Source organism: Natator depressus, chromosome 24, assembly GCF_965152275.1.
Source record: "Natator depressus isolate rNatDep1 chromosome 24, rNatDep2.hap1, whole genome shotgun sequence".
Lineage (NCBI taxonomy): Eukaryota > Metazoa > Chordata > Testudines > Cheloniidae > Natator > Natator depressus.
In genome coordinates, this window is record NC_134257.1 from 7,664,243 (window position 1) to 7,686,898 (window position 22,656).

Sequence of the window (22,656 nt, forward strand, 5' to 3'; positions counted from 1 at the left end):
CGGCGCTGATCAGAGCCAGTGTAAATGGGCTGGATTCTCCATTGCCCCGCGCTGTCGTTGACACGGGCGCAGAACACTCCCAAGGTGGGATGGCGGCGTTCTGTAGCCACGTCACGCTGGGCTGCAGGGCAGCGGGGAATCAGGCCCCATGGGTCTGAAAAGGTAGCAGGAGGGGATCTCCCCAAGGCTCAGGGCCTTGTCCTCCTTGTTCGCCTAACAGGCACAGAGACCAACCCCCCAGGCAGGGTACCTTTCTGTCCAGCAGCCTCTTCTTCCTCATGGTGAGCGGCTCCAGCTGGATGCGTCCGCGCAGCGCCAACTCGATGAGAATGCCGCCACGCAGGCCCGAGGAGATGCAGTCGTTCCAGAAGGACGTATAGCCCTGAGGAGGGGAGGAACGCCACCAGCATTAGAGACAGAGGAACCCTCGTGGGATGGAGTCGTCAAGAGGTTGCTACAGCTTCTTTGTGTCCCACCCACCCCTCCGAGGAACTGAAGGCAGCTCAAGGCCCTTCGCTTCTAACCGCTAGTGAGAATAGCACCACCGAGCCCTTATCATCAGCAGATCTCAGAGCCCTGGGGGTGAGGATCAGCAGCCCCATTTTACGGAGGGGGGAAACTGAGGCACAGAGCCGGGAAACAACTTGCCCGCAAGTCACCCAGCAGGTCAGAGGCAGAGCCAGTCCAGCAACAGCTACAGAGTCTCCAGTGGCAAAGGCCTGCCCTTTGGAGCAGGAGGGTCCGAGTTCTAACCCCGCTGCCCCCACAGCATGGGAACCACTGCAATGTTCGTTCCCCAGGGGGCCAGGGGGTGCAGCTGGGATGCTCTTTGCTTCGAGAGCCCTCAGGAGCACGTGGAGTCGAGAGGAAAGACAGAACAGCCAGCGGTTCTGAAACGCCAGGGCCCCTCTCCCAGCGAAAGCCCAGTCTGTCCAGCCTGCAATTGTCTGAAAGCGGCTTTTTTCGTATGATGGCGCCAGAGCAATGCTAGGCACCCCCCCCAAAATGGACAACAGGGCCCGATTTTCAGAGATGCCGAGCACCTGCAAATCCAGCTTATTCACACCCCTGAGCGACGTCACTTATACCGACGTAAGCTATAGCTTGTACATAGCCTAGCAAAGGCCAGATCTGCTCAGTTAACGAGACTTGGCCAGCACAGCGTTCAAGGGTTGGGCCAGCAATCTGTCGTTTGCCTCACAGAGCCTATCCTTCCAATATCAACCCTGAGCACCACATCACACGCCCTTTGCCAGCTGGCTCGGGTTCCAGCAGCACCTACTTCCTGCTTCGTAGAGAAAATGACCGCTGCAATGCGGCTTTCTTCTAGCACGTCCAGGTGTTTGTTGTTTGCAGAGCGGACGGGAAGTTTGCGTCAGCCCCGGCCTCGGACACCTAGCCTAGGAGTTGAGTAAGAGTTTTGAAAACGAATCTGACTGCAGCCCATGCTGGCCTGCCAAACCGGCTCAGAGCAGAGCCCTGCAGCAGTACTGGACTACGACTCAGGACTCCTGGGTTCTATTCCCACTCTGCCACCGAGCTGTCAGATGACCTTGGGCAAATCACTTTGCCTCTGTTCCCCTTCCCACCTAGTCGGTACATATCAAGGATGGTCTCATGCTATGCGAACAGGGCCTTGATCTCAGGGGAGCTACTGTAACATAAATAAGTTTCATGCTTCTGCAATTCTGGGACTAGTCAACATTTGAGAGAGGGGTTTGTGAGCAAACACCCCACCATGGAAAAGAGTTGAGACACAGATGTTAAGGTTTCTGTCGCCTTTGGATGTGACCCTATAGAGAATTTTATTCGCCACAATAGGAAAAAAAAAAAATCAAATAAACCCACTACAGAGCACAAGTCTCAGTGCAGTTCTATAGATTTGAAAGAGTTAGGACCCGTAGGAAATTCTACAGGACCTTTTCCCATAAGGGACATTGCTTTCAGCATGGTGAGGGGAGCGGGGAGAAGACAACGAGAGAGAGACAGTATCTGACTGTAATGGTATCATTGCTTGGCCCCATTTGCCTGCCCACAGCCAATTCTTCCCCATCCGCATTAAACCCATGGGGAAGCATGCCAGAAACACACCATCCACCCTTTTCACGATGAACTAGAACTGGGTCAGCGGCTGGCACGAGAACTAACCAAGGAGCAGTAACCGTTTTCCATCAAACTAGCTTTCCCAGAGCTTAACGAGATTTCTGAATAACGAGGCCGCTCAGGAAAACATTAAAGCCCTGACAACTTCAGACATGCATGCCGAACAATTAGCTGTAATCAGAAATTGCTTGTAAGCCCTGTCGTAAGAGCGCTCCTGGCTGTCTGCAGCTTTATCTTTAAGCCCAAGGTGTACATCTTTGAAGAGACTTCCAGGAAGGTTTAGATAACAGCACTCTCCCCAGTGTCCTGTCCGGATTGCACTCTGGTTAATTACATTCTGCCTCCTTAAATCCACCAAGTCCATTTCCAGCTAGCGATGGCATTACTTGCTCGCTTGGGATGGGAACTTCTGAAATTGTTGGGCAGCGTGGCTGCATGCTGTTAAACAGCTGCTGCCTTCCACCCTAGAAGTGGCTGCATTTCGATCACGGGGCGGGGCCAGATCCTCAGCTCAAGTAAACTGACGCAGCTCTATTGAAATCAGTGGAGCCACACTGATTTACACCAGCTGAAGATCTGGTTCTGTGTATCGGTTTATAGTCACTCTCTCAGTTCTCTAATGCACTCCATCACCAACCCTCCACACATTATAGCTATGAGACACAGTCATTCAGACTGTGCAAAATTCACCCTTTTCAGCACCAAGTTCCATGCACCCGCCAGAGCCCTACTCGGAGTGGGTAAGTGATGCAAAGGCCTCTACACCAGGGCGCATTTCAGCCTAGCTCAAGGGGTGTTGAATAATGTCCCATCCCCCCCAATTTAATAGCAAAGGGCCCGATCCTGAGATGCATCAAACATCTGCCACTCATCCCGTCTTCAGCATCATAATTAGAGTAGGACCTAGAGTCGCCAGCCAGATCATGGCCCTTTTGTGGAAGGTGATGTACGGACACTTAGGGAGAGAGAAAGACCTTGCCTGGAACAGGTCAAAGGGGGCAGGAAGAGAAACAGAGGCACAGAGGGACCTTGCCTCCCTGCTCCCAGTCCAGTGTTCTACCCACTAGATGATACCATTACACCAAATCGCTTCGGATCAGACCCAGACTTAAAAGTTTAGTGTCAACTGAGCAGAGGAGTATGGGAAATGCAATATACCATAGTCACACTATAACACAGACACAGGGAAAAGGCCCATGAACAAGACATCCTGAACTCTAAATCCTTAGTCGCTTGTCCTCCAAAAGCTAAGATGCTGCTCACAGAAGTCACCAAGGGAGAAGTGTCAAAAAAATCAAGAGGAATTTTCTTTCACTACCTCTAGCTGAGGAGACAGATCAGCTGAGCACAATGAGGGAAATCAAATATTTTAAAACCAGCCAGGTCACTGTTTTCTGGGAGACCCATTCAAATCCCGCAAAGTGTCTTGGTTGCAGTCCCTGACCCACGAAGGCCCCGATCCTGCAGATAGATTCATAGGTTCAACAGCCAGAAGGCACCGCGGTGATCCCTAGTCTGAGCTCCTGCATGGCACAGGCCAGAGAACTGCCCCAAAATAATTCCTAGAGCAGAGCTTTTGGAAAAAACATCCAACCTCGATTTAAAAATGGGCAGATATTTGTGCGCATGCTTCACCTGCGGCAATGAGCCTGATCCTAACCACAGATGTCAACAGGAGCTTTGCCATAGACTTCAACAGATATTGCACCAATCCCTAAAGCTGAACAAGCACATAAAAGTATTTGCAGAACCAGGGGCAGGAGGGGTAAGGCCTGAAACAGCATCTAACCAGCTTTCAGGCCTCTCAGCTCCAAATGGATCATTAGGGAAAGATGAATAAGCCCCGCAGATGCCAAGTTTTGAGGATTAGAAATGGAATAATAATTTTTAAAAGTATACAGATTTAAAAAAAAAAAAAAATGCACCGTTCTGCAGCCTACGAAGGGTTAATCCATAACTCCAAACATCTATTTATACAGCAAGCCTTGACACATGCACTGGGTGTGTTTGGCAGGGCAGAACAATCGAACAATAAAATAAAAAGTGAACCTTTATTTGCTTTCTTCATTTCCTTGTGGCAAGGGATCAAACAAAGCAGGAATCAAGAGTTCAGAGGATCTGCTGGGTGCTTTCTACAAAAGAAACTCTCCTTTTAACTACACAAGTTTTTGCTCTCCAGAAAAGGGTTTCAAGTTCACCCTTTCTTTTTAAAGCAGGATATTTGCAACCTTTGGAATTCTGTCCAGATTTGGTTTCAGATTATAAATGCCAGACTGATTGCCTACCCCCAGATGGATTGGATCTGTGACAAACAGATATAGTGAAGCTGGAAGAAAACGAAATGGTGTCATGGGGCTTCCAGACAGAAAATGGGCAACATTTTCTCTCTCCTACCACCAACCTCTCCCTCCTCCCCCATACACACGCCTGGTTTTGGTCAAAACTTTCCCCTAAACTTTAGGCTGCATCTTTATCATCCCTCAAGGACTCCATATGAAGCTGGAGCAGTTTACAGGCAAAGAGATGGTTGTTCTTCCTGCTGGCACATCAGATTCAACCAGGATCTGAGAGTCAAGCTGGGTTCTTTCAACTCTGGTCAAAGTGGACCCTCTATATTCTTAGCCTAGCATGAGACACACCCAAGATATGGTTCAGAAGTATCCTGTGTGCTGAATACACCTCAAAACAAGGGCTGGCCAGAAAACAAGAATTCCATTTCAGGAAATATTGAGGTTTTGACATTTGTTTCCATTCCGACGAGGAATAAAACCAAGATCTTGCAAATTTGATTTTTGGGGTGGCGGGGGGGAAGAGAGAGAGAGAGAAATGACAGCAGAATAGCCAACTGCCTAGTGATTACGGCACTCACTTAGGATATGAGAGACCCAGGTTCAAGTCCCTGGTCCAAATCAAGCAGAGCAGGAATTTAAACCTGGGTCTTCCACATCCCCAGTGCATCCCCCAACCTCCAGATTACTGGCCATTCTAGAATCTCTCTACTTCACTCTCTCTCACACATACGCACACAAATGTTGACCAGAAATTCCATCATGGATCCCAGAAACATTCCTGACAAACGTTTCATCCAAACCAATATGTTTCCTCAAAAAAGTTTTGGTTTTCACAAATGGGCATTTTGTGACGAAAACCATTTTGCTGAAAAGTTCCCGACGGGCTCAACTCAGAGCATTTTAACCAAAAGTGGGCAACTTTTATTCTCCACGTTGTACAAATAGGGAAACTGAGGTGCACAGTGGGGAAGTGACTTGCTTAATGCCACGCAATGAGTTAGTGGCAGAGCAGGGCATAGAAAACAGGTGTCAGAGAATCACAGAACTGGAAGGGACCTCGAGAGGTCATCTAGTCCATTCCCCTGTACTCAAGGCAGGACCAAGTATTATCTAGACCAGGGGTGGGCAAACTTTTTGGCCTGAGGGCCACATTGGCGTTGTGAAACTGTACAGAGGGCCGGGTAGGGAAGGCTGTGCCTCCCCAAACAGCCTGGCCCTGCCTCCTATCCGCCCCCTCCCACTTCCCGCCCCCCTCAGAACCCCCGACCTATCCAACCCCCCCTGCTCCTTGTCCCCTGACCACCCCCTCCTGGGACCCCACCCCCTATCCAAACCCCCGGCTCCCTGTCCCCTGACTGCCCCGACCCCTATTCACACTCCTGCCCCCTGACAGCCCCCCCGGGACTCCCACCCCCTATCCAACTGCTCCCTGTCCCCTGGACTGCATCCTGGAACTCCCTGCCCCGTATCCAACCCCCCCGCTCCCCAACCTCCTTACGATGTTGCTCAAAGCAGCAGGAGCTTACAGCCCCACCGCCCGCGCGGCCGAGAGGAGCAGCGGGCCAGAGCGCTGGCGGTGTGGCGCGGCACGCTGGGGCTGCGGGGGAGGGGCGACAGTGGGGGAGGGGCCGGGGGTAGTCTCCCCAGCCGGGAGCTCAGGGGCTGGGCAGGACGGTCCCGCAGCTGGACGTGGCCCGCAGTTTGCCACTTCTGATCTAGACCATCCCTGACAGGTGTTTGTCCAACCTGCTCTTAAAAACCTCCTTGGGCAATTTATTCCAGTCAGTGGCGTAGCTGGGGTGGGGGTGAGGGAGCGGCCGCTCCCCCACTGAGCACAAGTGGCGCCTTGTCAAGGCGTTGGCGCCTTTTAAATGTTCCCCTGCTGCGGCGCTTTTACTCAGCCGACAGCGCTCCGGGTCTTCGGCGGCGGGACCTTCACTCGCTCCGGGTCTTTGGCGGCACCTCGGCGGCGGGACCTTCAGTGCCGAAGACACCCAGAGCGAGTGAGGGCCTGCCACCGGAGCGCTGCTGGGTCCAACCTAAACTCAGGACTCTTAGTCGGGTGCCAGGGCTGCTGGAGCACACGGTTTCTGCCTTTTCTTTGAGAATGACGAGAAGACTATCGAGGCGCAACATACAAAACACAGAACGGTCTGATCCATCGCCAGGGGGTCCCCTTTTCATCACATTATAGAAAGCTGCTTGCAAGAGCTTATCAGCATCAGAGCTACAGTCTAGCCCACCCCACTGGCACTTGGGTTCCAGGAATATTTATAGGGTGAGAGAACCACCTGCATCAGCCAATTTAAAAACAGGAAGGAGAAAGAATTTCACAGCAAGAAGTCCCCCCACCCAGCCCAATGGCATTGTTAGCTCCCTAGGACTTGGCCCCTTTCTGATTCATCTTCCAGCCATTCTATAAAACATTAACTCAAGAGACAATGCCACATCCCTACAGAACAGTAGTGTTGCAAGAACCAGTTTGAATGAGCCATTAATTAGGAAAGACTCGCTCCGGTTTTCATCCCTGACATCAGAGGAGAGGATAACAGAGTTTCTTAAGACTGGTCTACACTAGAAAATTAGCTCAACCCAGCAACTGGGCTCGGGGCTGTGAAAAACCCACACCTTTGAGCAATGGGGTGAAGACAGCTAAAGGGCTTGGTACACTTGCGAGTTAGAGCGCATTAAAGCAGCCCCGGGCACCCTAGCTTGCTACCCGTCCACACTGGCAAGGCACGTAGGGCTACAGCGCTGCTGGTACTCCACCTCGGCGAGAAGATTAACGCTTGCTGCGCCTTGGCTGAAACACCCGGGGGTCAGCGTGGATGAGGTGTTGCATTACTGCGCTCTGATCAGCCTCCAGAAATGTCCCATAATCCACTTAAGTCAAGTGGCCAGTCTTCTCATTGTTTTGGAATCGCTGCAGGAATGCGCATATGCCCTTTGAAAGCTCTGTTTCTGACAGCCAGTTGCTTATCTGCTCTGAGACAAAGCAACCATTAGTGCGGAATGCTGCGTGTGAGAGAGCGAGGGGGTCTGCTGCTGTCTGAACTTACAATACAGCATGCTGACATGCTCTCAGCCCCCCAAAAACCCACTTTCTCTCCCCCCACATACACACAACACACTCCCTGTCACACTCCACCCCCCCTCCCCCACATTTGAAAAGCATGTTGCAGCCACTTGCATGCTGGGATAGCTACCACAATACACTGCTCTCTATGGCTGTTGCAAGAGCTCCTAATGTGACCTGGTGCCCAGGATCACAATGCCCAGGAACACTCATCAACGCTGAAAGAGATCCTGTCCTGCAAATGTTGTGGATATTAAGGTATGTGCTTCGACAATATTTCCCAGCCTAGGCACAGTTGGACATCAGGGTCAAAAGACTGATTTATTTAACGCAGAATCCCCTTTATGTATTAATGACTCCAGGTCCATCTAGATTACACTAGACAGTCCCATTTTGTAAGGGGGCGAGGGGAAAGAGCAATCCAAGTTAAAAAAGGGGGGGGGGGGAGGATTGTGGGTTCATGATTCAAAAACCGTTCAGAACCTGGTTTAAAGAAACCTACATCAAGCTGAAGCTAAAGGGTTTGGTACCAAAAGAGTTAAAAAGAATAAAAGGTCACTGCACTGCTCAAATTACATTTGTACCTGAGTGGCTCTCAAATATTTGCGAGGTTATCCCCAACATCCGGCTTATCACCCTGCTTGCCTACAACGTCCTCCCTGCTTGCCTACAACGTCCTACTTAGATTAGCAACCCCGAGATTTTAATTGGTGCTATTGAACCAGAGGCACTGTCACCGTTTGATCGGGTAGCGCCTCGTATCAGCACCGCCTGCTCACGTATACAGCACTGGCAGCAGGCCCATGTCTGCGAGCCACGTGTAACTGGGATATTGCAAAAAACCAGGATATCCCCGCAGCTTGATTTCCAGAAGCGCTGACTACTGCTGAAGTTACCGGGAACAGCGGGTGCGCTCAGCACCTCTGAAAATCAGCCCCCTTGTTTTACAGGGGCTCAGTTTGGAGGACCCAGGAGGCAGTATGACCTAGTGGATAGGGCACCGGAGTAGGACTCAGGAGACCTGGGTTTTGTTCCTGGCTCTGCCACTGGCCTGACCCTGGCAAGTCACCTCACCCGCTCTGTGCCTCAGTTTCCCCATCCATAAAATGGGGAGAATGATCCTGACCTCCTTTAATACCTAGGGTTGAGAAGCATTATGGAAGAGCTAGGGGTTATTATTTCAGTGCTGAGAGCATGCATTACACCCAACAAACTCTGAAAATATACTCTCTTCAGGCTAGGAGGAAGGATGGCCTAGTGGTGAGTGTGCTAGCCTGGAATTCAGGAGACCCGGTTTCAATTTCCTGCTCTGCCACACACTCCCTGTGTGACTCTGGTCAAGTCCCTTAGCCACTCTGTGCTTCAGTTTTCCCAGCTGTACAATGGGAATAACAGCGCTGCCCTGCCTCGTGGGGGGTGCATGATGAGGGGATCAGATATTACGGTGATGGGGCCAGATAAGTACCTGAGACATCAAGAAGAATCGATCCAAGGGAGCAGACAACTCAGTAACAGGGTTTGCAACTGTTCACTTCTAGGTCAGCAGCTTACTCTGGGGAGCGTCAAATGGCAAAGCTAGTTCCCAGATGCTAAGCTGGATCGGAGCTGGCTGTGTCTCAGTCCAGTCCCTGGTAGCCCAGTTGTCCACGTCACAGAAAGCCATCCCCACAACTGGCCATCTCCGTAGAGGGGCCAAGAACCAACTCCCCTCCAGATCAGGGTCAAGACACACGGGCAGGGAAGCTGGTTGTCCATGGTGCATTTGCCCTTCTAACCGAAGGGCTGTTAAATCAGCACCTTTCACCTCTTGGGAACCAATAAAACAGTAGCCGAAAGGCCGCAGCAACAGCAGCCTGAAGACGGACGTACCAGTCCGGCAGAACAACCCACCTGAAATGCAGCCACAAAGAGCCACCCCTCGAGACTTGTGAGCAGAGAGACACGTGTCCAGTAGAGGAATCCATGGCTGTTTTACTCAGGGAATGAGAACAGCTATGGAAGGACACTGCCGGCACAAGGAGAAATGGGAATCAAATGGGCAAGAGTAAATGTAAAAGGTTTGTAACCATGAGAAGAAGGAGGTGCTGGAACAGCTTCCCAGGAGGAGCGGAGAGGGCAGAGGGAAGACACAAACAACCTAGCTAGTAAAAAGAAAAGGAGGACTTGTGGCACCTTAGAGACTAACAAATTTATTTGAGAATAAGCTTTCATGAGCTACAGCTCACTTCATTGGATGCATACAGTGGAAAGTGAGCTGTCGCTCATGAAAGCTTATGCTCAAATAAATTTGTTAGTCTCTAAGGTGCCACAAGTCCTCCTTTTCTTTTTGCGGATACAGACTAACACGGCTCCTACTCTGAAACCTAGCTAGTGTGAAGACGGAGCCTGATAGGTTTATAAGTGGGAACACAAGATGTGGTTGCCTGTGATAGAAGAGATGACAATAACTAGGAAACCCCTTCCAGTCCCGTGTCCCAGGTGAATACCCAAATTCAGCAAAGATGTATGCATCTCACTCGGCGGTGATTTTCAAGTCTCATGTAGCTGGTACTTTTTAAAAATAAATATATAAAATAAAAAAGCAGCTTCCTTTCAAGTAATAGAGGGGAAAAAAAATATTTCCAGCCCTTGGGGCTGCAGAGAGATGCCTGAAAACGTCAGAAGATTTTTAAGACAATCTTGATTTCAGGTGGGCCTGACTCATGATTTTTGCACACTTAGGGCTGGCAACATGGCACATACTCAACCTTACCCGCACGAGTAACCCCACGGATTTCAAATGCAAATTTAGGCACAAGGACAGGATCTTGGCTTCAAAGTCTAAGCCCCACAGGGCGGGGAACTGTATTTAACTAGGTGCCTTTACAGCACCAAAACACAACGGGGACCCGATTTTGTTTGGCAGAGCTGGAAACGGAACCCAGGAGTCCCGACCCCCAGTCTCTTGCCCGACCCCCTGTGCAAACCGAAAGTCAACCCGCGCCGCTGGTTGGAACAGTCTCAGACATCTGGTTACCACGTTAGCAGCCACAAACACAGACAGCCCTTCTCAGGAGCATTGCAGCCAGAAGTCCCAAAGCGTTCCTTTCAAAGATGCTGCACTGCCCCCTTCCATAGCAAGAAGCCGCTCCCGGCGGCGCTGAACACAAAGGGTACAGTCTAATGATTTTAAATGGCACCTGACTGCAGGCAGGCAGAAGAGATCTGTTGCTTCAGTGAGATGAACTAATAACAACTACTAAAGTACTGAATACCTTGTGCTAGAATCGCTACAGATCCAGGTGAAGGGGTGCACAAGGGTCACCCTGACCAGTAGATCTCACAGCAGAGGGGAAGCTGTCTAGCAGCTGGCTTTCGTCATCATGATTTAGTTATATTTAAGGCCCTACTTGAATCGCGGGATGATTATCAAATAATTGTTGCTGAGCTGCCAAGACATGGAAAAAAAAAAAAAAAATCAGGGAAAAATAATAATGGAACTTTATTAATTGAGGACATTTGGATAAGCCAGAGAAGCCCTATTTGTTTAAGAAATATTGCTGGAACAATATAAACCCTCAAGTATTATGTTATGCCTGCTAATTTTTTTTTGGATGACCAGACATTTTGCTGCAGCTATATTACAGTCATTAATGCACAGGGCCGACAGCCCGAGCCCCGGCCACTATCAGCTCAGATACATGGATTGCTACTGTACTAATGGGGGAAAAACGTGTGTGTTGCAAACCTCAAAATGTGTGCAAAAACCGTGGGACTGTGCAAAGTAAGCTAATTAAAATCAAACCTGCTGTGGAAGTCTAATATTGCGGGATCCGCAATATCACAAATTAAGTAGGGCCTTGGTTATATTACAATAGCATCTAGAGGCCTCACTGTGTGGGCTTTGTACAGCCACACAGTGAGAGACAGTCCCTGCCCCAGAAAAGCTTATCATCAAACAATATTTAATTATTTGTATTGTGATAGCACTTAGAGGCCAGATCCCCAGTGTACAAGACAGGCAAAGGGTGGGAGAAAATGCCATTATCCCTGTTTTACAGATGGGAAACTGCGGCGCAGAGAGATTAAGTGATTTGCCCAAGGTCACACAGGGAATCTGTGGCAGAGCCAGAGCTTGAGGCGCTTCCGAGTCCCAGCCCAGTGGCTTAACCCCAAGACCAAATTTCCTTTCTGACATTGCTCTGGTATCGCAAAGATTACAGACAAAATGATGGAAGGAAACGTTCAGGAAGACAGAGCTACCCATTTCCACACAAACAAACCTCCCACCTGTAGTTTCAAAGTTGTTGGATTTTTTTTTTTTCACTTATGTGCTAAAAATACACCACCACCAACCTCTGACCACCGTTTCTGTGTGCTGCTAAACAGCTGCTGAGTTACATCCCAGAGGGGTTCTTCGATAATGGAAACATTTATTTCCTGCAGCTATATGGACATTTTAATCCTGCTTTAGGGCCAGAACTTGCAACCTTTTCCTCCCATCAGGGTCAGGCTTTGTTAGTGTCACATATTTAAGGGGCCTTGCTTGTCAAATGAAAATAACTCCCCCCAGCCCAAGAAAATCCTGTACCGTGCAGGTTTGCACATTTCCACCTGCAATATAGATTCGATTTTGCTTCGGTCGCAACGGAGACGCGTGTCTGTTCTTTGTAAGTACTATGGAGTGTTCAACAGCTGTTGGGATCCTGCTTGGCATAGATATGAGGCGTTATAATGCAGGAGGAAAGAAGAACGCCTGTGCACTGGGGCAAGGAATTCACTTTTCAGAGACCATTAGGGGAAAGCCAAGAATTAATGGGTCCAATTTCCTGTTGCCCAAGGGCCCCTTTGTACAAATGAGATTGGCACAGAGGGTCTGCAAAGCCGGTATTAACAAACAACCCTGGTGCAGGTAGCCGCTGAACCTGGCATAGAGCCAGATGTGCCTCTGAAGCAGCCCAGTGTACAAGGTGGGTTATTCTGCTGAAGAGTGTGGGCGAACCAGAGAAAGGAGGGGGCCTGACTAGGGTGGACTGGTAGGTTGGCAAATCTATGTGCCATTTAGGGCAGCCCTAGCCTTTGCTGAGGCTGCACCAGCCCCTTAATAGGTGTAAATTGCCTCTCACCTGTTCGTGCGCAGGGATGAATCCGCCCACTGTATTGGGAGCACAACCCAGCCCCACTCTCTCCAAAAGGCTCACAGCTTTCTTGCCTATGGACCCTGTCACAAGTGCCTTGTGCAAAAACGGCTGAGAGGCATTTTGCTTCTTTATGCCAGGCCACCTTTACTTCCTAAACAGAGCACCGATACAACGAGCAGGCCCAAAAGGGTCAGGCAGGAAGCAGGCAAAGAACCAATCACGATGCCAAAATGCCACAAGACCCTCCCACTGCCAGGCAGTACAGCTGCAGCGGACCTGCCCCGTGGAAGATCATCTAGCCAGCCTCTGGGGCAGGAGAGAAAGAGCTGGGGATCCACCAGCCTCATCATCATATCCCCTGGCACAGCCGTGCCTTGTTGTGGCACTGGGCTTGATGCCACTCAGAGGGTGCTTATGCACCCCTTTGCTCAGAGGAGCTGCACTGGTTCTGCTGCAAAAGGGCCTCTGGATTCACAAAGGGGGCAGGTATCGCCCCCTACAGCACTTTCCCACAAGCAAAGCCAGGAGCAGTTGCTTCCATCCATGGCACTGCCCATGTAACTACAACGCTGGCAGCCAGAGACCCGTTACCTCCTTATCCTTCAGTCCCAGGAGCAGCACCTCCTCCATGAGGGTCAGGCGGATATCTTTGGAGTCACCAGACTCCTCCTCATCCAGGTTTCTGTCTTTCGAGTCATCATCCTCGCCCTCCAGCCTCTTGTCGGCGTTCTTGCCCACGTCAGCACGCCGCCCTCTGTGAATGAGCGTCGTCATCCTTTCCCACAACTAGGAGCTAGCAAGGGTAACCAAAGGAAGTGTTAATGGGTGCACAGGTTCCAGAAAGGATGGCTTAAAGGCACTAAATTACACGGAACCAAAGGCTGGAATCCCAGCCAGGACAGCCCTGCCCCTTTACAAGGGGAATATTCTTAGTCCAACACTGCTGAGCAGCATTTACAATGCAGGAGTGGCTGCATTGCACTGGTGCTGTGTGTTTAAAAGGCCAGATTATGCAGGAACAAAATCTCCGAGCAGGCAACAGAACATGTGGCAAGCAGACAAGGTCTGTCCCACCTAGAATGGGAAGAGGCTAGGGGCTCGCCTTTCTACATCCACTGATGGCCTGGTATCTGCACAGACCTTGGACCCATCTGGAGACTTAGGTCTTCACATAGATTTTCATCCTTCCTAGCCTCATGGAGCCAGGCTGTTGTGGCTTGGCTGCTTATGGCTTTCGCTGGAGTCCCCCACCTCTCTTGGGAACGGATAAATGTAATCAGTAATCCCTGCAGGAGAGGGGGAAATGGAGGTACACCAGAGGGGCTTCCCACCTTGGCCTAATCCTGCCAGTACCCCAAACCCCCAGCTCACACCTCTACAGTTTCTAGGGCCAGAAGGGAACGTGCTCACCCTCTCCCCTGCCCACCTCCATTTCACATATAAGGGGCTTTTGCTTCCTACAGCTGAGGGGACCCCATGGCCCAGTTTCTTAGGCGAGTTAGGGTAGGAAGGTTTCAGAGTAGCAGCCATGTTAGCTTGTATCTGCAAAAAAGAACAGGAGTACTTGTGGCACCTTAGAGACTATTTGTTAGTCTCTAAGGTGCCACAAGTACTCCTGTTCTTTTTAGGGTAGGAAGGAGCTATAGAAAACGAACTGGGCTCAGGCACTGAACTTAAAGAGGCAAAGAAGGAGATGTTCCCAGCAGCCCCTTTCCATGCTGGGGGGGGGGGGGGGGAGGTCCTAGGGAAGAGACACAGGCACCCCCCGCACACACACACACTTCCCACTACCTCTGCCAGGAAAACTTAAATTCCAGCAGGGGAAAAAATAATTTAAGAGGGAGAAAATCCTCCCCATGAAATTTACAAATTAAAGGAGACCACTGTGAAATTTACAAGTGAAATTCCCATTTATTTAATGTTGCTGCCTAAGTATTTAACCCTTGTTGGCGATTTTCCCCAGCCTCACCTGTGACTCTGATCTCCTCTTCTGGGAGGCCTCGTCCACTCCCCGCTTCCCCTCTGCTTTGCCTGGTATTAAACTTCTGAGCCCAGAGAAAATAGAAACTTTACTTCCTGGTTGAGCTGGAGCAGGGGGGAGGAAACACATCAGCTTCCCTATCCCTGGGTAACCTATCCTGGTGTTTGTTAATGCCCAATCAGAGGCTGTTCCTCCAATAGGGATTGCAGAGGGGTGGGTCCCTGCTGGTAAAGACAAACTTGTAGGCTGGGACTGCTTTCTTTCTTTTTCTTTGTTGGCAGCTGAGGACACCAATAGGACGATGCGGGGGATGGTGGTAGCTTGTTCAACCCCCCCAACGCCACCGACCAATGGCAGATGCAGAAATCACCACCCTGAAGACTGGAGTCATAAAGGTGTATTGTTGCGAAGCTTGGTGGGATTGTGTTGTATTGTGTGTGCAGCACGTGTGCTGGGTTACCTTGCATTGTGTGTGGTGAAGTGGTGCAGCATTGCCTCGTATTCTGCACTGACAGGTTTCAGAGTAGCTGCCGTGTGAGTCTGTATCCGCAAAAAGAACAGGAGGACTTGTGGCACCTTGGAGACTCACAAATTTATTAGAACATAAGCTTTCCTGAGCTACATCCGATGAAGTGAGCTGTAGCTCACGAAAGCTTATGCTCAAATAAATTGGTTAGTCTCTAAGGTGCCACAAGTCCTCCTGTTCTTTTTTGTATTCTGTACTGTGCAACAGAAGAATATTGCATGGTATCTGATGTGGAGCAGCTTTGCCTGGTATTGTACCATATGTTGTTCAGCCATGCAACGTTACAAGGTGCAGGTTGTGCAGCACGGAATTGTTATCACATCGTTTCCCCAGCCCTGCAGTGTAGCATTGTGCTGGACAATACAGATAACAGCCAGGCAGTCCTGCGTTATTTTGTAACAGTTCTGTTGTGTAGGTGTGCCGTGGTATTGCACCAGAATCTGTGTCACAGCCATGCAATATTGCACAGCATCTGCTAGGCAGCTATGCAATGCTGTTATCGTATTGTACGTTGTGCCGCTGTGCAATATTTTAGCATATTGTATATTGAACGACATGTAGAATGCTGGGCAGCTACACAGTGATGTATTGCATTTGTCATGCAGCATTTTGATCATAGCGTTTATCTGCATTTCACTACATTTCAGCTGCGCAGTATTCAGTGGAAAGCTTCTGTTCTGAAATCATGTGGACAGCAGAACGAGAGGCAGAAAGGGGAGTCTTGGCTGTAAAAAATGTTCGGGAGATAAATCTTGTTTAAGCCGTCTACAAAATTTGCAAAGTCTGAGGCTATGCAATAATAGCTGTTCGTCAGTTAAATCCCAGTCATCTAGCTCAGTCCACTGAAATATGAATGAATGTGCTGTCAGGAATGTACAAATCCCTCTGCAAATTATTGACAACTCCCTGTCCACAGAAATATAGAAAACTGAAGCAAAATTCTGCTGTATGGTAAATTACAACTAGTTGGCTATTTAAAATGGGCTATCTTTTCAGTAGTTTTCAGCATCAAAACACGAATGTGTTTTAAAGTATTTTCCTTTCTTGGTCCCAGAGCTTATTCATAAGCATAATAAGATGGCAAGAGGGAAAACCCCCTTCTATAGGAACTCTTGGGAAAAATTATTTGAGTGAAGCACAGGACTCTGTATGAGTCCACTAGGAACTTTGCTCTTCCTATCAATTACATGTGGAAGGCACTCAGATAGAAAGCTGGTGGGAGGCAGGGGAAAACCCTGGAGGTCTGGGTGTAGTTTTTGTTACATAAATATGGGCGCTAAAGTGTGATTATTTGCAGGAATTTGGAGAACTCCACTTTCAGGGCCTGTTTGATGACTGAGAACAGTATATGGGGAGGAAGGATTAAAGACTGAATGTTGCACTGTCTTGTCATTCTCTCGCTCTTGTAATGCTTTGGGAATAGGACCATGTGAAGAAACCCCATGATGGCATATCACGGGGGAGAGGGGAGCTGAGACCCAGCTAGGGTTACCCTCAGACACAGAAGTGTGAAGGGAAGAGCCCTGTTTCAGAGGCATCAGCTCCCACCCTCTCCCCACGTGAGCTGGGGTACAAAAGAAACTGAGGGGCCACCCAGAAGCTCAGCTGGAGGGATCAGAGACCAGCAGTACCTAGGAATGATCCCCTCCCTTCCATCCATCCCTTTGATCTCCCCACTTCAGTCTCACTGCCCCTGCTCCCCTTTTCATTTGACCCTTGCCCTCTTGCCCCTCTCTTCCTCTCTAACTAATTCCCTCTCAACAACCCTCTTCCACCTTTCAGAAAAGAGAAACCAACAAAAAAAGTATGGCACATTTGTGACCATTGCATCATTCACTCTGTTGGATCATATTAAAGAAGTTCTGTATTAAAATCACAAATGAGTTTGATTCCCCATAGTTTAAATTCCAGGGTATTACTAATTAAGAGGTCTCTTGGTTTTTGGTACTGTTTCTCTCCCTCTGTATGTGAAACTTGCAAGCTGCTAATTGCGTTAGTACATTCTAAGACAGAGTCTGTTCTCAAAGCAATTCACAGAGAGAGACTCAAAGCAATACTCTAACAACAGACACAGCACCCAGAGACTCCCCGCCCTTTTGTTGTATTAACAACTGTGATTAAAATAGAGATAGAGGATGGATGTGGATGGATGCTTGGTGTGGATAAGAACTGAATGATCAGGGAGGTGCCAGCCTAAGAATCCAGTGTCCATCGGCTGAAGAAGGCGTCAAGTGGAAATAACCAGAGGACCCCGGAGGGCAGACTGGAATCCACCCAACAGCCTCAAGAATGGGAGAACCAAAGAACAAGATAACATCTAGCAGCACGGAGCCGTCAGGAATGTGCTATCTGCTGATTGATTCAGCAACAGCATGATGAAGCAATTCCCATAGACTGGCATAGGAAGAAATTCCTATAAAAATAGACTCTAAAAAAGTGAGAACTTTGGGGTCTGATTCTGCAAACCAACTTCCAGGAGCATCAGATGAGCATCTGACAAGGCCCTGCTCCCTCCTCATGTCCAGGCCACCTGGCCAGTGGCTTGGCATGAGCAACTCTAAGGCTGGTAACTATGATGACAACCTTGCAGAACCTGTGTGTGTGTGTGTGTGTGTGTGAATGTGTGAATAAATATGAGATTGAATGGAATGTTATAGCTATAACTAACTGCTTACTATGATAACAACCTTGCAGAACCTGTGTGTGTGTGTGTGTGTGTGTTTGTATGAATGAATGAGTGAATAAAGATGAGATTGAATGGAATGTTACAGCTGTAACTAACTGCTTACTATGATTCTTTCTGTATTCACAATAAATGTGGTATTTTGCCTTTTTCCCTTTAATAAGATCCTGCTGGTTTTTAATTTATTGGTACAACATTTTGGTGGAGAATTGCGAAAGGGGGAATATTGGTAAAAAACCTCAGTTATTGTAAATATTGGTGTGCACACCGCCAGCTCTAGTGAGCTAGGCATTTCTATTAGGTTAACCAGACCTGCTGGCCTCCGAGAAGGTAGCAGGGGACCTGCTGGCCTCCGAGAAGGTAGCAGGAAAAACAGATTAAACCAGACCTGCTGGCCTCCGAGAAGGTAGCAGGGGACCTGCTGGCCTCCGAGAAGGTAGCAGGAAAAACAGATTAAACCAGACCTGCTGGCCTCCGAGAAGGTAGCAGGGGACCTGCTGGCCTCCGAGAAGGTAGCAGGAAAAACAGATTAAACCAGACCTGCTGGCCTCCGAGAAGGTAGCAGGGGACCTGCTGGCCTCCGAGAAGGTAGTAGGGAAGAACAGGTTAACCGGACCTGCTGGCCTCCGAGAAGGTAGCAGGGAGAAATAGGTTAACCAGACCTGCTGGCCTCCGGGAAGGTAGCAGGGGACCTGCTGGCCTCCGGGAAGGTAGCAGGGGAAAAACGCATAGATTAAGCTATGATTTCAGAATCTAGGCTGTGTCACTTGCTAAGTAATACCAGCAGTGACAAAGAGATTGAAATATCCATGTTAAGATGTTTAAAAGAAAACAGGGTAAGCCAGTACCAGAGGGAGGAATGGAGTCAGAAGGAACTCCAACCTCACCTTTTGTTAAAGAAATTACACCTTTTAAACAAAACCTTCAAAAATTTGGGCACAGTCCTTGGACTAAACAAGCCCTAGCTGATGTCTGCACTATTTCGGACCTGGAGGATAGATTGGCTCAGTATATCCTCATATACAAACCTTCTAGTGCTGCCAAAAGAGATGCAGCAGCAATTTGGTTGTTGTGTGAGGCATGTAAGGATTCTTCCCTCCGCTTGTCTTCATGTAAAGAGGAAAAGGCACAAACGGAAAAGGGAGCAGACAATTGGAAGGTGCTGGCTACAAATACCCAAAGCCAGCTGAAAATAGTGAAAGAGGCACTCCAGGAATACAAAAAGAGTGAAAAAGTTAACTCTGCAGAGGCTGGAGGGAGGCAGCTAAAGGGGGAGAAGGTCCTATGTACGGCACCCCCAGGCATAATTACAAAGAGAAAAGAGAGTAAAAAAAAAGTTAACTCTGCAGAGGCTGGAGGGAATTAAGCAGCTAAACTTTGTGAAAATGTTAAAAAGGAAAAGTGTTAGAGAAAGAGCATTCTTGGTTTCTTTGCAGCCATTCTGAGGGAAAAATGGGCCCTTTTCCAAAGGAATGTCTGTAAATTAGCCAGGCAAAAATAAACTATCTGATTAAAATCATTTGACTGGACAATTTAGTCAAATTTGCTAAAAGAACATAAGGGGGTTCTATTGGAACTTAACTGCCTCAAATGTATAAAGGGAATGTAAGATGTAAAAAAACCAGAGCAGTGTGGAAGGGATGTTAAAGAAAATGTGTATGTATCTATCTCTGTGTGTGTAAATATGTAAAGTTCTAAGGACCAGTTGGTTTTGTTTTAAATAATGCCACTAAAAATCCATTTGACTCTTTAATTCAAAGTTGCAAAACTGACAGACCTTTTTGCTAGACACAGGTAATTAGTGTTGTTTGGCTTTGGGATTTGGCATTTAACCCTTAAAAGGTAACTCAATGCTTTACAAAATTTAAAATGTTTTTAAGTTGTGGCTGCAGCAGTGCAGTCAAAATCAGGAGAATATAAAAAAAAAAATTCTGGATTCTTTTTGTTTGTTTGTTTTTGTAACAAAATAGCAGATGAGAGTTGTAGTACAAAAAAAAAAATTAAAGACAGTGCCCCTCTGAAGCAACAGCAGGGGTGAGGTGCACAAAACAAAAAGAAGCAATGTTAGAAACACTGAGTCTTAAAATGGCTCTGAGTAATCAGACTGTCACTTTGATAAAGGTACATGAAACCTCTGTAAGCAAAAAAAGAAATAGTGACACCTTATGTAAAAATGGATCTGGATAATGTTATAGAAGTTAAACTATGGAAGGAATGTGCATTTGCCCCAGAACATGTGCAGGGTATATTGTAGAAGGGGCAAAAGAAATGCAAACATACCATGCTACTTAATTAAAATGCTATTAGGGCTCCAAAGGGAGCCACAATAGGTTGGGTTTTCTTTTTCAGATTGCTGTGTGTTTTGGAAGCAGAAGTTAAAAGTAATCAAAACTCTGGTGAAAGTTGATGGTGTCCCTTTTAGTGAGCTGCTGATGGCTTTAAATCCAAAAGCAGGAAGCTTCTGTGAAAATGCAAATTACCTAAATGATAAAGGAAGGAAAGAATTAGCAGCACAAAGGAGCTGCAGATAAAGGACATACCTGGTCAGCAAACAAATTGTCTAAATAAAAGGCATGGGATAACAAGATAATTTTAATAAATTTAATGATAATAAGTATCCCTGTAACAATGTATAGTGTGTATGATTTTTGGAAAAACCCTTTAACGTCGTATGGTAATGATGCTTCTCAGTTATTACCTGTAAATAAAACTTAAAGCTTAACACAGCAGGAAAAACATTATTAACTTGGTCTGCAGTATAAGAAGGAAAACTCAGGGATTTAATGACTAAACAGTGGGATAATTTCCCCATAACCCTTAAAAGATAAAAGCCATTGAAACCTGGCCTGCCTATAGAACAAAAACAGGAAAATGTGGGGGCAATTCCTCTGTTTTGCCTGCAATCAGCAAGGGTATTTGTAAAAGAAATATTTTAAGCAATAATCTGCCACCCCAAAAGGGGTAGAAACATGTTCTTTTTGTCTTTCAGAAAATCAGGAAAAGCTAATGCCAGCTGAAAAGCAACCCAAAACCATGAATCTACTGTCACAATAGAAATTGTGTTTTGTGTTCTATGTTTTGTCTTGTGTTTTGTCTTGTTGCTAGCACTGTTGTGTGTTTAAAAAAAAAAAAAATACTGAAGACCTGCAGGAACTTAAAAATAAATTAAGCTTTCTGTCCCAGCTACAGGACAGCCTGATACAAAAACAAGTACATGCCAACGTAGACTTGGTCCAAATTGGTCTGGGTAACCTAAAAGCCCGATGGAATCTTTGGCAATGGCTTAATACTACCACATGGCTTATGCATAAGAAAAAAAAAATTAGAAATAGGAAACTACACAGCCATAGCTATGGGATGCACTGAAATGCAGAAACTTGCACTAGCTACTTTGGAACACAAAATGTTCTGGGTCATATTGGGAAATATTAAGGTTTGATGCATTTGTTAAAAAAGAAAGAGATCATTGTTTGACACTTATCAATATGAATGGATTCAATATGTTTCCAGTATTGTAAAACCAGACTTGTTAATGGGAGAAATTGTTGTCAAAATTGCACACCAACAGTCCCTGGAGGCAAAGGTATTGAAGGTTAGCCCACTCCCCATATTACACATGGGATCCTTCTGGCTACCCTGGACCTTGAGCCAGTGGGCTGGGGAGGGAGGGAAGCTATTGGACACTAGAGGTTGTACCGAATGGACTCCTCAAAAGTGGGTGTGCCTCACCTTGCCTGTTGCCCCAGAACCTTGTAGTAAAGATACATCACTAGGATCATGTATGTGGCATGAATTGGAATCACAAACTCAAATTGCCTCACAGTACCTTCTCTTGAATTGGCTACATAGAAAGTGACACTGACGATTATAAATCTTAGTGTCAAAAGGGGGATTATGTTGGATCATATTAAAGAAGTTCTGTATTAAAATCACAAATGAGTTTGATTCCCCATAGTTTAAATTCCAGGGTATTACTAATTAAGAGGTCTCTTGGTTTTTGGTACTGTTTCTCTCCCTCTGTATGTGAAACTTGCAAGCTGCTAATTGCGTTAGTACATTCTAAGACAGAGTCTGTTCTCAAAGCAATTCACAGAGAGAGACTCAAAGCAATACTCTAACAACAGACACAGCACCCAGAGACTCCCCGCCCTTTTGTTGTATTAACAACTGTGATTAAAATAGAGATAGAGGATGGATGTGGATGGATGCTTGGTGTGGATAAGAACTGAATGATCAGGGAGGTGCCAGCCTAAGAATCCAGTGTCCATCGGCTGAAGAAGGCGTCAAGTGGAAATAACCAGAGGACCCCGGAGGGCAGACTGGAATCCACCCAACAGCCTCAAGAATGGGAGAACCAAAGAACAAGATAACATCTAGCAGCACGGAGCCGTCAGGAATGTGCTATCTGCTGATTGATTCAGCAACAGCATGATGAAGCAATTCCCATAGACTGGCATAGGAAGAAATTCCTATAAAAATAGACTCTAAAAAAGTGAGAACTTTGGGGTCTGATTCTGCAAACCAACTTCCAGGAGCATCAGATGAGCATCTGACAAGGCCCTGCTCCCTCCTCATGTCCAGGCCACCTGGCCAGTGGCTTGGCATGAGCAACTCTAAGGCTGGTAACTATGATGACAACCTTGCAGAACCTGTGTGTGTGTGTGTGTGAATGTGTGAATAAATATGAGATTGAATGGAATGTTACAGCTGTAACTAACTGCTTACTATGATTCTTTCTGTATTCACAATAAATGTGGTATTTTGCCTTTTTCCCTTTAATAAGATCCTGCTGGTTTTTAATTTATTGGTACAACAACTCTGCTTGTACGGGATTGTCCTGTTCCCCAAACTCTCTGTCTCTCTTGTCAGTTTAGAT

At 47.4% G+C, this 22,656-nt stretch overlaps 1 protein-coding gene across 1 annotated transcript in view; it reads right to left on the reverse strand.

Moving 5' to 3' along the window:
- Positions 1-14,694, reverse strand: part of GOLPH3L (golgi phosphoprotein 3 like) — a 22,541-nt gene extending 7,847 nt beyond the window's left edge. The window contains exons 1-3 of the mRNA XM_074938714.1: positions 14,560-14,694; positions 13,182-13,383; positions 251-382 (exon numbers count right to left, since the gene is read on the reverse strand). Of these exons, the coding sequence (XP_074794815.1) occupies positions 251-382; positions 13,182-13,364 (315 nt within the window). The 5' untranslated portion in view covers positions 13,365-13,383; positions 14,560-14,694. The remainder of the gene's footprint in view (positions 1-250; positions 383-13,181; positions 13,384-14,559) is intronic.
- Between the last annotated feature and the right edge of the window lie 7,962 nt (positions 14,695-22,656).